Here is an 18,602-nt window from a genome sequence, read left to right as displayed (position 1 = left end):
TTGCTGTTTTGAGTTTTGAGGTTTAAGCTTTATGGGTATTGTGTGCTTTTGTTAAGTCAAAAAATATTTCCTTTTGTTTTGATGGCCTGACTCTCTGATCACCTGTGACTTACTCCAAATTGTGGTTATATTGCATAGTGTGAAATTGGAAAATCTGTTCTGTGTGTGTTCTAATGGATGTGACGGTCATTAAGTATACGAGTCTTCTGACGTTGTAATCAGATGTGATTCAGTCTGTTAAATATCCATGAAGCAACATCTGCTTCACAGAGTGACCTTCTGCTAAAGAATACTTAGCATCTATTAGCAGATCATAGTGCAGATCTGCCTTATTTGAAATGCACTAAACTAGAGTAGTCTACTGCTGTTTAGCAACTAGCTTGTAATAATTTATTGCAGTTAAATAAAGCTTAAAAAACTCCATTAAATAATTATAGGGATTATATGCATTTCGAAAACCTTTGTGTTCTACTAAAATTGCCCATTTAATTTCAGGGTTGGTTTGTTAAAAAAAGCTGAAATCTAAAGGCACATTAGGGGATCTGTCAGATGCTATTTTCTGTAGGTGTTAATAAAACCAGATTAAAAAAAAAAAACTGAAACAAATTAAAACCAAAAGCAATTTTACCATCTGTTGTATATTAATTAGAACTTGGTGTGTCAAGGGTAAACTTGCTCTTAGAGAATGTCACTGACTGTCTGCTAATAGAATAATATGCAAATATATTAGATGATAGGATTATATTGAATTTCTCATTCTGCTTTGGTTGTAGCAAATGCTAAGATGGTGTATAACGAACTTTAATTTTCTTTCTTCTTAGAACAACCTCCAAATAACCAAGGCCAGTCGACCCTGCAGCCTTTGCCACCTTCTCACAAGCAACATTCAGCACAGCATCACCCATCCATCACCTCACTTAACAGAAACTCACTGACAAATAGGAGGAATCAGAGTCCGGCCCCGCCGGCTGCTTTGCCCGCCGAGCTGCAAACCACACCTGAGTCAGTCCAGCTGCAGGACAGCTGGGTCCTTGGCAGTAATGCGCCACTGGAAAGCAGGTAATTACTTAGGTACTAATACAGACTGTGGCACTTCTAAGAAAACATTTAAACTTGATGAAAGATGACTAGCAGCTAATACTTCCTCACATTCAGGAAACGAAACTGAAAACTTTTCACTACTAAAAAATCTGTCCTCTTTCTAAAATCCACAATGACACTCTTTTCCCTTACAATGAACATTGCAGAGTAATTGGACTCAGAGAATATATTCATTTTTCCAGATAAGCATTTTCCTTCCTGTTCATAATCTGTGACTTTTGACTGTTGGAAGAAATTTCTTGACTTGCCTGCCAGATATGTTATGTGTCAAATATATACTGCCATACAGATCAAATGTCAAGGAACTTTGAGTAATACTTTTTAACTCTTGTACTTGGTCCCTTTACAGTAATACCCATGTGAGGCTAGGTGTTTATCTTAAAGTCACCTAGGATTTGATGAGAACAACGAACTCACTTAGTTCTGGTATAATGATATATTTGTCCTCATTCTTTTTTGTCTTCTGCAATTGATAACTGGCTCTGGGAAAGAAGCCTCTGCTATAAAGGGTGACACTAGCTTCTTTAGATGTGGAATGATGTGTGATGCAGAATGATCTATAAAAAAATTTTATAGGACTTACTGGCACAAAGCTGAATTTACCTACAGTGATTAATTGATACTCATGTAACACTCAATCAGCACTAATTTTTTATTAATGAAAGTCATAATATTCCAATTTAGTCATCAAACTGAGCATTTATAACTGTATTGAAGCTGACAGTAATTCTTGAAAATGTTTATGAAATCCCTTTCGTTCATTCTTTGAATCTCTTCGATGTTTTGTAGCGAAGTAAAGATAGTGTAGCTGATTTTGACTACTTTAAAACATACGTGACCTTAAGATTCTCTATTAGGTAGTTTTATCCCCATAGATGTTTCAGGCAACTCTTCTGTCAGGCTGTTGGGAATGGCTATTCATTTTCTTAGTTTCCCTGGACCCAGCTGTATTGCTCATGAGACATAAACACGTGGAATAGGATTCCACTGTAGGGATTTCATCATCATACTCGGACAACTTAGTACATTAAGAAAAACTTTTCTTACGGAACAAGTTTGTAGTGGTAATAAGATGTTCGACGTTTTCCAGACACTGGTTAATCTTCAGTAGATGGGTAGGTTCTTTGATGTTTGCTTCTGTTGTGTTATATGTTTTCATTGTGTTTATAAAGAAAAAGACATAGAACTTGAATGATAATACCACTTCCAACCCAGAGTAAATGTTTTTTGCCATGTAGAGTCTTTTCACCTTATAAATGTTCCTGATGAAAAGCTAAGGGTATTTAAGTGTTCAAGTTTTGAACACTTGTGAATGAGCTGAAATGTGAAGATTTCACATAAAAACTGACAGAGCCCTACTGTAGTTTCTCTAATAGTCTCACTTGGTTGGAACTCTGGAGGTGAAGAACCCATATTATTTGTCATTGATTTTTCCCTTTTTGGTTAAAGTTCCCTACTGAGTGTGATTCTTAGGCTCAGTTTCAGCTATACTAAGAGCTTTGTGATAGGTCTGTTCCTTCATCCTCTTCTCAGCCTAAAAGAAAGTTTATTTCCTTTTTGGCAATATTTTAGCTTATGCTCATAGTAAGCTTTTTTTTTCCCCCTCTTTTTTTTTTTTTTACCTGACTTAGATGACGGCCATTTAGAGGTACAGAGTGTGAATGACAGCATATATACCTAGCTATCCTTCTATCTCTGTAGGCTCATATTGGTGATGGGTGGCATAAAAATGACACACAACTTGCTGTCATGTATAGCTCAATAGGGAATAGGCTGGTTTTGTGTACGTGCATGTAGGTGAGAGGGATGTATTTGCAAAGCCTGTGGGAGGTTTTAGTCCAAATCATTTTGCAGTAGTAATAGAAATACTTCAAAATACATATTTTATAATACTGGATTCAGTTGTATATATAATAGAATATTCTGCAATTTGGCTCTGTGTAGAGTTAATACTTTTGTGTAAAGCATTGCTGTTACTGATTAAATTAATGAACTGTGAGGTGATAGATTAATAACATCCAACAGAAATTCCAATTTATGTTTTTTTAAATATAAAAGGACTCTTTACTTAAAATTTTATAAGGGCCTAAAACTGTAGCTTGGTTTACGTGAGTGCTTCTTTCATCTTTGATGCCATCTTTAAATGACAGTGAGGTTATTGAGCAGTGGCAGAAGTTGTCTTCACTCTGTTGCAGGCTCAGTAAAATCTACATTTAAAAAAAAAAAAGAGAGTAAGAACATATTTCCTGTAGATTTCCTGCAGACTGCAGGACCTTTTCACTGGACATTTAATAACCTTTACTATTTGACTGTTCCTCTACCTGCTGTGAGTTTATGTTCAGCTGTAGAAGCAATAGATTTGCTGGAGAAGCCAGCACCGTAGGACAATGTCCAACTTTTGAAGAAATAAAAAAGCAGGACTATATTGAATAACTTTCTATTTTGTTCTTTGAATTACTGTTTGGACAGAAAAAATCATGCAAATGCATGACTACAGGTCAGGTGTCTGAATATTATAAATTATGATTAAGTAATTAAATACTAGTAGGATTTTTATTATTATTGGTCTTTAAGTTTTTATTCACTTACTAGTTTTAGTAATGAGTTCTTGAGCACCAGGATCATTAATTACATTCTCATGGCTTTGTGTTCTAGTAGGATCTAAATTACTGATATTTAAAAATACTTAGTAATCACTTCTTTAAATGCTTTCTCTGTTAAATATTTGAATGTGCAGAATTTGTCTAATCCAGAGTCAATTATGTATGTTAGAGATGTGCAGAGAAAAAGTGTCATAGAACTCGTAGATTTGTTGATAAAAGTAAGCTGGTAGCATCTCAGTGCATTTCTCAAGCAATATTTCACTAATTTTAGGCATTGAACATCTAAAATAAGTTTGTCAGCAAGGGGAAATTTATATATTCTAGTCAAGGGATAGATCTCTGAGAATACTTTATTCAGAGTCTGTGCTAATGTGTCAGTGAATCTAAGAGCTTTGCTTTTTCTTACTTGACTTGTTGTATACAATACCTCATTTTTTGAAAGATGGCTGTATTTTCTATGACAGACTGTGTATTCTTTATAGAATCTAACCAAAAAACTAACATGTTTTTCAGTATCAGTCTATACTGATACTGCTTAGTCTCTTACCCCCTAACTTATACTTAAAAATTGAGTGGGTAGGAACAGTACTGTATTCAGTTACTTATCTACTAATTTTAGCGAGAAGAAAGAGGGAACTGGTTGAAGAAATGTTTGATGGCTGGAAAATATTTCAGCATTTTGAAGGATTTAATGAAAGTACTGTGTAATAAGTCAGAAGTGGTACAGACAAAACAATTCCTAGAATGTGTTGCTTCAAAACCATTCTGCAAGCTTGATCCAAACTTCATTTCAGAATGCGAAGATTTTAGAAACTCCTAAAGTGTGATGAATGTACCCATATGTCTTTATTGGGGTGGATTGCCAATGAAGCTAGCGTCTTCTGTATTGATTAAGGTGTGGAAAGGGTGTTGATAGTTTCCAGGGAAGTCTTAAATCAATTTGTGTAGAGGCTGATTGATCGTCTGCAAAAGCACAGTGTTGCTGGAGGTTAAAGTCTGCTCAAAGCAGCTATTTTATGCATTCCACCCACTAAAACAGTGCCTGGTTTAATCAAATTCAAAATTGTTCCATTCTGTAAGTCTTCCAGGTTTTCACACATGGACTTGATTAGACATGTTACTTACATTGAGAAGGCATGGTACAAAATAAAGGCAGAAACTGGAGATGGAGTTCAAGTCCTGCTCTCCTGAAGACCCTGCGTATCACTGGGCGTGCCACATTGCTGGTCTGCAAGTCGTGGAGGCGACTCTACTTAGATGGCTGAAAGCATGAATGCGTTTTTAAAGACTGATATGCCATAATTATGGCGTCAGTATATGGACATGTTAGACACGTTGACTAAGTCAAACAAACAGTATTGTTTTCAAAGACTAAAGCTGAATTTAAAAGTTCTGTTTTCTTTGGGCATTCTTATGCAGTCAGATGCTTACCAAGCATCTGTGTTTGAATCCTAGCACGCTGGGCCCATATGATTATAATGATCCCTTGGTGTCAATAGTATCTTACTTTAGATTTTTACTTGATCTCTCTGGCACCCTTCCTACTTAAGAATCCCTTGCTGTCACCATGAATACTTAGAATTTGACCACACTGTGTATTTCATCCCCTGTCTCTTGGGCCAGCACTGACAGTCCAGAATTCAGTAGTATTTGCGCAGAATCCCTTGACTTTATTATTCCCCTCTTCAAAGATATGTTGCCATCGAAGCAAGCATGGAACCAATTTTTTTTCCCAAAGCTAATCTTTTCCTGGTTTAGATAGAACAAAAGAAATACGCAGTTCTAAACAAAATAATAGTGCCTAGCTTGGTTTCTCCCCCTTCGTTTTCTCACCATTCCCTGGGAAAGCCAGAGTCTCTGATCCTTCCTTTCCCTCCCCTGCTGCTCTGCAGTGTCGTTTGCAGAACATGAGGTCTCCACTCATTCTGGTAGCCAGCCCTCTGCATGTTTTCTGGCTGACTAGCTGTGCCAGATAGCCAGCAAAAGACTATCTTTAATAGTCTCAGTTCAGTTTTATTACTTCATCTCTGGTCCAGCCTCATCAAGTAAACAACATCCCCGACTATGCACTGTTCAGTCCTTAAGCCTGTCTTGCCACGGGCAGCAGCCAGGAATTTTATTCAGGTCTTGCATGTAAATAAGGGATCACCCAAGGGTAGTGACCACCTAATGGTAGCCTTGTAACACTGTGTCTTCAAATTACAGTCCAGCATGTAGTTCAGAGTACAGCATGGAAGGCAGATAAGTCCCACATTCAAAACACAGTTGTAGTTTTGCGCATCTGTGGAAAAAGAAAGTTATGAACAGAATTAGTATATTCTTTTTGTGGGATCATCCCATTCTTTAATTTGAAATTGCCACTCTAATTTCATCTTTTTTGTATCTTTGTGTATAGAGAATTAGGAAATCAAGCAATCCTTGCAAATGGTCATGACCACCTTATAGAGATGGATGTGTTTTCTCCAACATATCACGATAGCAGTTATGGGTATGTGACTCTAAGTGTTTTCATGCTGCTAACTGTTGACACAGAAGACAAAATGTGATTTAAAATAGAATTTTGGTTACAATACTCAAAAACATCTGGAACAGACTTTCTCATCTTTATATCTGATGTTTTAAAAATTAAATAATTTTTCATACTGACTCATGGTAAATACTAAATGGTAAACTTTGACTGCCAAATCTTCTTTGCTTTCACTTAAAAAATAAGAGTGCAATGGAGGTTGTATTAATTCTCTGTGGCCTGATTCTGCAAGTTGTTGCAAACTATTTGCATGATTACACATTTGCCAGATCTGATCCTTAGTTTTTATTATATTTACTATGTGGCAAATGTTTGTTTTAGAAACATGGTGACATATTAATATAGCATAAGGAATAATCAAAGTTAAGAAGAATTATATATCTAATCTGTAATATTTTTTACCAGCTAATTTGAAATCAGAACTGCTGATAAATATATAACTGGAAATAGAGATTTCCACATAAGTGAATATTTCCATTTGTTTAAATAAAATTTATATTATAGAACTGTTCAATATCTACTTAACTTTGTCATTAATATCTTTCTTACATTTGAACTGTGTTTTGGGATTCTTATGCCAATTCAGTATACTTGGTTTCTGATCCACAAACAAAATAACCCTGACAAAGCACTAACATTTCTGATGAGTTCCAGCCTCTTAATCAGCGCAGTATGCTAAATTGTAGTAAATAATTATTAATCATAAATTTACCTTTTCTGCTTTTGTTTATACTATGGTAAAAGTCAGAGCTTTATGTCCAAATTCTGTTTTGCTAATTGTAACTCTTAACATTATTAAGGGGATAAGGTGCTATGTGGTTAAATGAGGACATGTTCATCTGCCTGTTAATAACTAATTAATCTGTAAAATAAATTGACACTGTACATTGATCTGCTTCATGTTCCAAGAACTCTTAAACTTTCACTTAGCCACAAATTAAAATCAACAACAGGAAGAGAATGGTGTGTTAAATTCAATTAGTTAATCATTATCAGCAAACAAAAAGATACTGCAGATACTTACCAGAAGACCCTAATATATTTTCTTTAAAGTAAAAATGTAAGCCTACTGTATTAAAAAAGAACAAAACAAAATATTATTGTTCCCTGTAGACCAGTTACCATACAACACTGCTACAGATGCATAATTGCTGAAGTAGATTTAATAGAACTATGCCTGGTTTATGCTTTGTATGTTTGTAATGGGACCACCAAATGCAAGTATTTTGGCAAATGGAGTATGTTACATGAAATTCCTGGTAGTTGATACTAATTCGGGTAACAATGCAATGACATTTATCTTGTTTGTAGTCCTTTCATTTTTAAAATTATGCTAGCAGGGTTCATCTCCTGGTGTGAAAGTTGTCCAGAGATAATAACACATTAGTTTCACAGAGTAGTAGGTTTGAGACTACAACATGCTATCAGCATGAAGATTCAGTTTATCAACCTCACTAACATACTGTGTCACAGCTAGAATCATTATATATTTGTTTCTTTGTTTTCACTTCATGCCTGTGTTACATTATGATATACTAGTTTCTTGTTTATATGGCTTACGGAGAGAGCATTAATCTAATTAATTTGACAATTTTAGTGTTAATAATGATAATAGAAAAAGACATTTTGCATAGAAATTCTAATGATTCATAGGCCTAGACCTAAAGTATAGTTGTTTATAGCTTCAAGAGATTTGTGCACAGTGCATTAATTATCGTAAGACAGCTGGAAATCTCTAAGTCTTTTAGCGGTATGTATTGTTGGCTTTACTTGGTACTGCTGTTCTTTAATATGTAAACATATGTTAGTATACATGTTGACAAATCAGCTTAGTTTGGAGTGAAAAGTCTGCTTTTCTTTCACCTAACCTGATAGTCCTCTCCCCCAGTTATCTAGATATCAAAATTTGAAAAAAGATTCACGATCAACAAATGACCATATTTGTATTTCTTATAGATAAAGTTTCCTAGCATTTTCTATTTCTACAGAATCTCGTTTTCTGAAAATTTCATATTTTTGCAGAATTGGGGTTTGAAAACTTCCTGTTGTATATAAGTAAGAATTCTTTGCAAGGAGGTTGGCTAGGGATTGTTGTCATCTTTTGGGCAAAAAGTTCAGGAGAGCTGAGTTAAAAGAGGTCAGGTTGTTACAACAGCATAGTGAGTTAAATTTAAGAGTGGAAGAAGCCAGGACTGCAGAGTGAAGAGGAGAAAACTGGAAATGACTGGGAACAAAAGGGACAGGAGTGAGTGTGCAAATGAGTAGGTGGAGTGGTCCGGACGGAGAGACTGAGAATGGTTGGTTAGGCAAGGTAGGACTTAGATAAAATGCTAGAGGCCTAGAGACTGAGTATCTAGGATGGAAACCAAGATTTTCGCTTGTTCTTTACTACTTGTGATTACTTATGAAATCCTTTTGAATAGCATGCATCTCATCACCTGTAGGACTGACTCAAGATGATGCAAAACTTTGGCTGCTGGCATATGCTTACTAGTGACAGAAGCAAGAAATAAACCAAAGATTTTGTGACTTCAAAAAAATTGGAAGTTAACAAAAAAACACTTCAGTAAAAAAAATGTCATAGACACCATGAAGTTAAGCACACAAAATTTATAAGTTAAAAGCTAGCCTATTTCTCTGGATACAAGTCTGCGGTCAAGCCTGCTGTTGCAGGAAGTGCAGCTCAAGTTGAACCAGAAAGGAATTTTAACAGATTCTGGAGATTCTTTCTGTCACATTCAAACAGGTGAGAAAACAATACTAAACATCATGGCAAAGCAAAGACCTGGATGACTGGATAGTGCTAGCATCCAGCATCTCTGATAATGTTGATTGCACAAAGAGAAGTCCAGCTCCAAAAAAGGCATATGTGGAAATGAATACTGTTAAAGATAACATGTCACCCTCTTCTGGGCACAGGGTGTAATCCTCTGCCTTGTTGAATCCCTGAGTAGTGGGTCTCTCAAGTCTACAGATCTTGGCATGTTGCATATGAGAGAGTATGCAAGTGTAGCATATATAGGTTTTCACCAAGGAACACCAAGGACTGGAAAACGGGAATGATTGTTGCATCACATGTACATGCACAGTTGCCAAGTTGGTGGTAGTGGCTGTAACTCAGAGGTTATGACAGTGCTGTCACTGTAGTAACATGAATCTGCCTGTTTGAGTGACTGCTGGTAGCATAGTAGTGGCAGCAGAGTTCATCACAGGTTATCATGGACTCCGAATTGCAAGAGAACCACAGCTATGGATATCAATAGGCAAGCTAAGGTTCTCAGATCCACTGTGATGGAAACTTCGGGCCACTTGCAGCTGGAGGCAGAATCAGATCCGATCAGTCACTGCCAGAGTAATACTTCACTTCTTTAACTTCCCTCTAGTTTTATCTCCTTTTAAAATGTCCAGTAGCTCAGTTGGGTCTTTCAGCTGCAGTAGAAACTTCAACCTTTGTTCCAGCTTCTGAATTAATCTTTGGGTTAATAACGCAGCTCTGAGTCTCTCTTAAACCACATTTGCTTTCTGAAATTGTGTCCATGTGCCTTTTGAGACGTTTAGGTCAATTGTTGTCTTTCAGCTTTATGAAGACAGCAAGGGTAGTAAAAGAGATTGGAGGAGTTCTTGTGCCTGAACTTTCTTCTGATTTTCTCTCTGGAAGGCTTAACTTACTCAATATTCAAGACAGGAACTGGCCAAGATTGGAATACCTCATCTCAGAGACAACTTTCTTTCTGTCTTAGTAGGGATATGATTCCAGAAGAGTGGAGAACAAGATAAGGAATTGTAATATAAATTCTTGCTGCTCACTTAAGCATTTCCAGTCCTCACTGCAAAATTCAGATGCTTTCCTCTACTCTTTCTTTGGAGAGAGAAGAGCTGGAATAGCATGAGCACTGTCAGTGTCAGAAAGTGCACTAAGGGGCTGTCAGGTTGACTCCAGCTACTGCCTTTTCCAGAGGTTGAATATCACCAACAATATAGAGAGCCAAGTCACTTACTGTAACCTAGATGGAAGTCTGTGTACGTACTAGTCCTCTGAGAGACCCAGAAGAAGGCTGTAGGAAAAACACAGCCACTTAATATTTTTTTCAGCAATGCGTAAGTCTAGTTTCACTGTCCAGGACAATGCTGCAATGATGAGTATGAGTAACTAAAATTGTGGCAGGTTTCTCTTCTTGCCCACCCAGCCCCATGAGTCATTCTTTGCATCGGACTCTCCTGCTCACTTCTGTGAAGTGTGGCGTAGTGTTGTTTGTTTCCCTTGCTCATCTGCACAGAGTGCAACATAGCAGAGAGGAGCACAGAAGAGCAGGCTTGGCAGAGCCATCTGATTATACTCCCTCTTTTGATCCTAGATGTGCATTTACATATCTAGAGAAGTGACCTCCTCCGGGGGAGAAGCTAGCCGCCCAAATCTGAGTTTAGAGGAACAAATAATAGGATGTTTACAGGTGCCCTCTGCATTCTGTAGCACTATATTATTTCTTATACCACCAAGAAGGTAGGTGCATTGCAGAGGAAGAGATCTACTTTTGCACACCTAAAGAGAGGAAGTTTGGGGCTTTCGTCAGTATCCAGTCCTTCAAGTCACCATGTCCTGGTGGCTTTCACAGCAGATTCGGATACTGTTGTGTCTGAATTGCTGTTTGAAGCTTCAGCTGCACGTTGCCGTGCCTGACTTCTCCAGTCTTTCTCCAGCAGCAGCCAGCAGTGGAACGGTAACCTGCCAGAGGGCCAGATGTGAAAGAACACACAAGCAGTAAGGAAGGTACTTGCAGCCCTAGTAGTACATTTTTCTTTCTTGGCTGTCAGTCTCAGTTTGTAAAGAAAGCATGTCTTCAGTGTAAACCCACCCAAATTCAAGCAAGTGTTACCATATGTAAAGTGGTTTTCAGAAACATTTGAATAAGCTGTTAGTAGAGGCTTATCTCCAGTTCCCACAGATGTTTCCTCTGGTTTTGCATATGGATAATGGCTCTCTTCTCTTTCTTTCTTTCACACAAACTTAGATCATCATTTGATCTGATGTGATCTTGGAGCTTTTTCTGGGATTATGATGGTATTAATATTGGCTCTGAGGAAGCGGAAATTCACTTTTATGTCTTCTAAGCAATTTTTTGATTGCGATTCTGCACAGAAAATAAACTGAGACAAATTTGAAGCATAATGGAGTTTCTGTGCTGGCTTGGATTTCTATTAAATGCAGCCCTATGGTTCTGTGGAAGTCAGTCATAAGCCTGGGCTAAGGGCAAACACCACCAGCTACAAGGTTTCGTCTCAGAAGAATGTGAACAGAAGATGAAGACAGGCATAAAGTGCTCACGGAGAAACACAAATCCAATTCCTTCTGGAGCCCACTGGGAAAGCTGATCTCATGCATAACCAGAGTTCATATGAGACCTAGCCAGTATTTTCTGTTATCTTTTACATCTTCCTTATAATGTTAGTCAGCAATGATTAATCTGCTCTTTCCACCTGCTTCCTCAACTCAGTGCAAGGAATCAAATTTATTGATGTGATCTATCCATTAGTGAACCAGGCAGAGCTTGCTAATGTCAAGTGGCAGGTGAGGGTCATGGTCTCACTTGGAGAACCCAGTGCAATCCACCATGAATAGGGTCTGTCAGCAGAGAGAGAGCACACCTGTCAGTAGATGCAGTGCGGTGATTGATTGCAACCTTGGACCACTGTTTTTTCCACAGTTAATGGTTTTCTTCTGATTCTGACAGTTAATGTATCTGGTAGGGGTTTTGTAAACAAACAAAAAGCATGATAACTCATTCCCAGGAGGGAAAAATTCAACTGCTTTGCATTAAGGAAGGTCATGGAGAGATAAAAAATAAATCTTAAATGAGAGAAGTTTGAGCAAGCTAGAATAGCTGCAGCTGGACATATGCATCCTGTCTTGAAGTTACTTCCTTAAGATTAATTGATTTTTTTGTATGGAAATGGCAAATAAAATGCTAGGTCTTCACACAGGCACAGGCACACACTGTCTCTGCATGTGTCAGTAATGACATATTTGAGGTAGAGCTCCCAAACCTCATAAGTCTATTCTGTCAAACTTGCCTATACCCCTTTAAACCCTCAGAAAAATAAAAAGATAAAGCTGCAACTACCCTTAGTCTTACTTGCTTACACTGGCCTCATGGTGCTGCCAAACTGTTGTAGAAAGTGCCATTACACTTCTGAAAAGCATAATTACTGATTGCTGCTGTCTCCAAATAGGTGCACTATAATCGGGACCATTTTTGAACAAAATCTGTTATTTTATTCTTAGTTTAGGTGAGCAGTCATCACAGCTGTATTCATTACAAAACAGAATAATTACAGTTTTTCTTCCCAGAAATCAAATAATGCCATTTTATTAAACATCACAAACAAGTCATTGGGAGTACTATCGAATTCTGAGCAGAGAAGTCCTGCCTCTTGAGAGGTAAATATGTCACCAAAACATAAACTCGCTAAAATTTACATTTCTCTCAACTTGCATTTACTCGAAGTGGATTCTGCAGAAGTTTTTTCTGCCTCTTAAGGCTCAGGAGAATGTGATTGATGTGTTCCTAATTCTAGATGTCTAAGCTGTAGATATTACCACTTCATGCCTTGGAGTGAACATAAGGTAACAGATTGAGGGCCTTAGCAGAATGGATAACACCATTTACCTGGGCTTGCTTACAGATGTCTTAATTCATATAATAATGTCCACAGATTCAACAGTCCTTGGAGCAAATAGATAATTTTTAATAGAGTTAGATACTGGCAGATTTGAGGTGGTTTTGTGGGACGATTAACCCTATGAACCTCAGTGTAAAAATTGGTGCGCTCATTTCATAAAGTATTTAACCTGTGATTACAGAAGACAGAATGGTATTGCCTTGGCTGGAAGAGGTAAGTAAAGTACAATGATCTTTTGAGACAAGAGTGATCCCTTGTGCTGGTAATTGTTGGTATGTCCAGGGTTTTTCTCAAATGGCAAGGAGAACAGATGAGCCAAATATAACAGATTAGTGGACATGAAAGAAATTTTTAGAGTGCCATGGATATACTTAAATATTTGGGGGTCTTTTGTACCTAAAGGTAAAACAAACAAATACAAAAAATGTTAGGTGTAGTTTTTCTTTTCTCTTCCACCTCTCCTCAAGTCACTTTCTGTTCTGTCGTCTTCCAAATGTCAGTTTTGTTACATTCTGCACTGAAACAACAGGGATCTGAAAATAGCTTTCCTCAACTCCACAGTTGCCTTTGCCTGACCCATAAAGTGCCTAAATTTTGCTTTCTTGCTTTAGGCAATTACTTTTTAATGCTTTTGTGTGTTTTACTCTAAAAATGAAGTGAATCAAACTAATATTATAAAAATTTTGTCTTTATGTACTGCGGGGCAAACAGTACATACTCATACAAGAACAAGAGAACAATCAGTTGAATTTAAATTGAAATTGATAGAAGAAAATACATTTTGACACAATATGTGTTTAGCCTACAAAATGAAACGCCACAAGACATCAGTGAAAGCATGAGTTTTGGACTATTTAGAGAAAGAGTGAGCTGTTCGTGAATAAGTAGACAGAAATGTGTTCATCCTCTCCCTTTGTACTGGCCAGTTTCAGACAGGGTATTGTTCCTTGTGATCTGCCCTACTGCAGTAAACAGTAAACCCTGTTACCGCTTCTTGGGTTACAGTTATACACAGACTTTGCACATGTAATTGTTCTCTATCAAATAAGGTTATCCTCCTTCTCCATGGTTTTTGGAATGAACTAAGTTGTTCATTGTACCACATATGCTTGCAGGAATCCTGCCTCTTACACTGTTTCTTAGACAGAGACCTCCTCCAAAAGCCCAGGTCAGAGATAATTTCTAACTCTGAATGCCTTTTGTAGTGTAGTCTTCTGAGTGTTACAGGTGTTCTTCCACAGTGGTCTTCCAGGAGCGTCTGTAAAGATTTGAAGAGCCACATATCATGAACACCATCATAGAACTGACCAATAGGTTTATTCTGCTCCAAATTCTTCTGGTGCTGGTAGTATACAACAATACACAAGATTCAAAGATTTTGGAGGGAGGGATTTAGGTTTTTGAAGCACATATATTCTAAATGCAATTGTATTCTGGATCAATGGCATTGTAGCTCTTAAGGTGAGGAGGGTTTTGCTGTTGTAAACGCGTAAGGCCTAGCAATATTGACCTTTATTCTGTGACAGCAATCATCATCTAAACAGTAACATTGCACAAAATAACAATAGCTGCCTTTAAATCTCACTGATGAGGTAATAAAATATGATGCATGTTCTGACGTACTTAGAGAAGTTCAGTAGAATTTGTCTGGCCCTTATTCACAGTTCCGTATTTAGTGTGAATTTTGTAAAAGTCCTGTGTGACTTAATACATTGTGACATTTGCCATGGGATTCAGCACTCTTACTGGTGTGGTTGTGCTGCGTGAAGTACTTTAAAACAGAATTAAAGTGCTGCCAAGAAAGTTGTTGGAAATTATAAGGTAGGCTCTTTCACATGTCTTCCAAATTTATGCAAAGCATTCTGTATATGATGCCCAAAATCAGAGAAATTGTAGCTACAGATTGCAGTGAATCTTTTGCAAGGGAAAGCGGTTTCAGCATAAGCAAAAAAAAAAAAAAAGTTATGTATCGAATGTAAAAATTATATTACGAATGTTAAAATTGTGCAATAATTCTATACAAATTGAGACCAATCTACTTACAAGTAATGTGGAATGCTCCTTTTTGCTTGGTGATAGTTTATTTATATAATATCTATGCTTCTGACAGCCTGGAGTTTCGGGCCTTCCAGATGTGTTTATATAATACTGCATTTATTGATGCATAGTATCCATTTTCTTCTAAACTGCAGTCAAAAGTTTTTGTCACAGATCCTTTCGTAAAGAAAGTTATTCTAAATCACATTTCTGTTGCTGGACACCTGGCTATCCTCTATCAGATGTATTTGAGCTTGTGGTCTGAGCCTTACTGTCCTTGAATGTTTTGATAATCTATCTCCATTTCTCTAAAGACACAGTTTTCAGTTAACTTAATCTTTCTGCCCAACTCATGGGGTTTTTTATCACTTTTTCCTCGTCCTGGTCTCCCATTTACTGAATTTAGTAGAGGATGCTTCAATTTTATTTTCCACAGAGGAAGTGGCAGCACAGAGAAAATCTTATTTGATGTGAATTCTCCCCCCAGAGCTTGAGGAGGAAGAAAACTGTCTGCATGTCAGCATATGCACACCAGCACTTGGTGCTCAGAGAGTACAGGGTTAAATTAAAAGCGTGATTTTAGTTTTATTCATATGCTTCTGTTTTCTGAGCTGTCAACTTTGAGCTTTTTGATGCTGAATTTCTGTCTTTTAGGGGCAGAAGATTATGTTAAATGCCTGCCATTTATGAAATAAGGGGACTTCCTAGCTGTCTTTGCATCTAAGGATTAGTTTATCACATAACTTTGTATTTTGTTACCGGTCTGTAGTTTGGACTTGTTAGGTAGTTTAAATTTGTTAGGTACTGAATTCTTCCCCCACTAAAATGTTAAGATTAGCTGCACTTTTTAATAGAAACATATATTGAATAAGCAGACAGAAATACATATTGAATACACCTAAAAGTAGATTATTTGCTTTAAAAATTTAGTTGAATTATTTAATAAAAACAGAGCTAGCTTATCTTGTAAAATATTAACATGATTCGCTTCATTTTTGTACTCTAAAGCTTAATAAAATATTTAAAGTACTGCGTACATGAAGATCTAGCCAGTGCTTGTTAGATGATTGGTTTTGAATGGAAGATACACTATTGTAGATGTTATCCCTATGAGATGAAACATAGTGTAATTGCTGGTAAGTCAGTGCCTGGTCAAGTAGCGCAAACAGTTTAGGCTTTAGAAACTATCTGTTCAAGTTCCACAGTTTGAAAAGACAAGGTAGATGGATATATTTTAATTATCTAATTAAAATCATTTGTGGATAGATTATGTTTCAAGAGCATAAGAATTTCAGCATTATCTGGAAGCAACCTGGATTTGTTGTCAGATACCATATCCTTCTGAGCGTCTCATAGGAACACTATTTGGCATGGCTCAGTGCGGCAGGCAAAATGTGCAAGTCTGATAGCAGCGTTACACTTTAAATACTTATCACTCAGAGTTAATGTAGCAGGAGAGTCTCTGACAACTTTGTTAGTAACTCCACTCATTAGGAATAGAGAGATCCAAACAACTGTTCTTAACCCAGAGTAAGATACCAGGCTGTGTTTTCTGTCTCAGCGTTCTCCAGCCAGCCGGTGTAACGACGCTGGCGTTGTATTCATGGGACTCGAAGCAAAGGAGGAATAGCTTAAAAGTGAGGAGTTGTGCTGTGTGCTGCCAAGGACTACACACTGCTGAATTCCCACTGCTAACTTCCCACAACATTCTCCTGGAGAAACTGGATGCTCATGGCTTGGACGGGCCCTACAGAGGGATCTGGCCAGGCTGGATTGATGGGCCAAGGCCAATAGTATGAGGTTCCACAAGGCCAAGTGTCGGGTCCTGCAACTGGGTCACAACAACCCCATGCAAAGCTAAAGGCTTGGGGATGAGTGGCTGGAAATCTGCCTGACAGAAAATGACCTGGGGGTGCTGGTCGACAGCCAGCTGAACATGAGCCAGCAGTGTGCCCAGGTGGCCAAGAAGGCCAATGGCATCCTGGCCTGTGTCAGCAATAGTGTGGCCAGCAGGAGCAGGGAAGCGATCGTGCCCCCGCACTCGGCACTGATGAGGCCGCCCCTCGAATACTGTGCGCATTTTTGGGCCCCTCATTGCAAGAAAGATATTGAGGTGCTGGAGCGTGCCCAGAGAAGGGCAATGAAACTGCTGAAGGGTCTGGAGAACAGGTTTTGTGAGGAGCGGCTGAGGGAACGGGGGTTGTTTAGTCTGGAGAAGAGGAGGCTGAGAGGAGACCTTGTCACGCTCTACAACTACCTGAAAGGAGGTTGTAGTGAGGTGGGGATCTGTCTCTTCTCCCAAGTAACAAGTGATAGGACAAGAGGAAATGACCTCAAGTTGCTCCAGGGGAGGTTTAGAGTGAATATTAGGAAAAATGTCTTCACCAAAAGGGTTCTCAAGCATTGGAACAGGCTGCCCATGGAAGTGGTGGAGTCACCATCCCTGGAGGTATTTAAAAGACATGTAGGTGGGGTGCTTAGGGGCATGGTTTAGTGGTGGACTTTACAGTGCAAGATTAACAGTTGGACTCGGTGATCCTAAAGGTCTTTTCCAACCTAAATGATTCTGTGATTCGCATACAAAAGTTACAATTTTCTCTCATTGCCTTTATGCCTGAGGTGGACTGTCAGAGCTGTGACAGCTCATGCCACCACAGACATGTGGCCATCTCCCAAGTTTATCTATAGGATTAACTCCTCAAAGGTTTTGAAAATATGGATTACATTCTCTAGTAGGCTGTGCTGTATCAAAGCCAATGTCTCAGCTCTCACTTTCTCAGAGAAAAAAAAGGAAAAGATCAGAGGCTGACTGTTGCAATATTTTCTTAAAGCTTAGAATATATGGCATTCCATTCAAGCGCTCGTATAATGCCAGTTCCCACTTTTAATCTGTTGAGCCTAACAGTGAGAGCAGGAGGACGTGAAAATTGCAGGTTGGTCAGGCAACTTCTTATTTTTAACATGGAAGCTGATGTTTAGGAGTATTATTATTATTATTGTATTTACTGTATGGCTTTTCTTTAGTCCCCCAAAATAGTACATGTTGCACATAGAGAAGGAAACAGCCACCTTTGTGTTTGGCATTTTTTTTTGAGATCTGTGTAGACATTGTTTGTGAAATATACCTGGACATAGCCTTTACCATATGTAACAGGTCTGTGTGGCAAGGTTTTGGTAGCAGGGGGGTTACAGGGGTGGCTTCTGTATGAAGTTGCTAGAAGTTTCCCCTATGTCAGAAGCAGCCAGTGCCAGCCGGCTTTAAGACGGACCCGCCGCTGGCCAAGGCCGAGCCAATCAGCGACAGCATTTTTCGCCTCTGTGATAACCTATGCAAGAAAGTGAAGAAAGTGATTGCACAGCAGTAATTGCAGCAAGTGAGAGAAGTGAGAATAGGTGAGAAACATCCTGCAGACACCAAGGTCAGTGAAGAAGGAGGGGGAGGAGATGCTCCAGGCGCCGGAGCAGCGATTCCCCTGCGGCCTGTGGTGAAGACCATGGTGAGGCAGGCTGTCCCCCTGCAGCCCATGGGCGGTGGAGCAGATGACTGCCTACACCCCGTGGAGGGCCCCCACGCCGGAGTAGGTGGATACCTGAAGGAAGCTGTGACCCCGTGGGAAGCCTGCACCGGAGCAGGCTCCTGGCAGGACCTGTGGCCC

The 18,602-nt window shown here is 38.6% G+C and overlaps 1 protein-coding gene across 9 annotated transcripts in view; it reads left to right on the top strand.

Moving 5' to 3' along the window:
* The window catches only part of TENM3 (teneurin transmembrane protein 3), a 323,167-nt gene that overhangs the window by 181,855 nt on the left and 122,710 nt on the right, over positions 1–18,602 (top strand). For 7 of the 9 annotated variants that reach the window (XM_086464013.1, XM_086464012.1, XM_086464011.1 and 4 more), the window contains one exon: positions 822–1,059. In XM_086464013.1, coding sequence (XP_086320139.1) covers positions 822–1,059 — 238 coding nt within the window. Of the gene's footprint in view, positions 1–821; positions 1,060–6,099; positions 6,193–18,602 lie in introns of those variants that run through there. The other 2 variants (XM_086464014.1, XM_086464015.1) reach the window with 2 other exon arrangements.

The sequence above is a fragment of the Leptosomus discolor genome, chromosome 4 (genome assembly GCF_034619465.1).
Source record: "Leptosomus discolor isolate bLepDis1 chromosome 4, bLepDis1.hap2, whole genome shotgun sequence".
NCBI lineage: Eukaryota > Metazoa > Chordata > Aves > Leptosomiformes > Leptosomidae > Leptosomus > Leptosomus discolor.
This window is presented reverse-complemented; position numbering and strand designations above follow the sequence as displayed.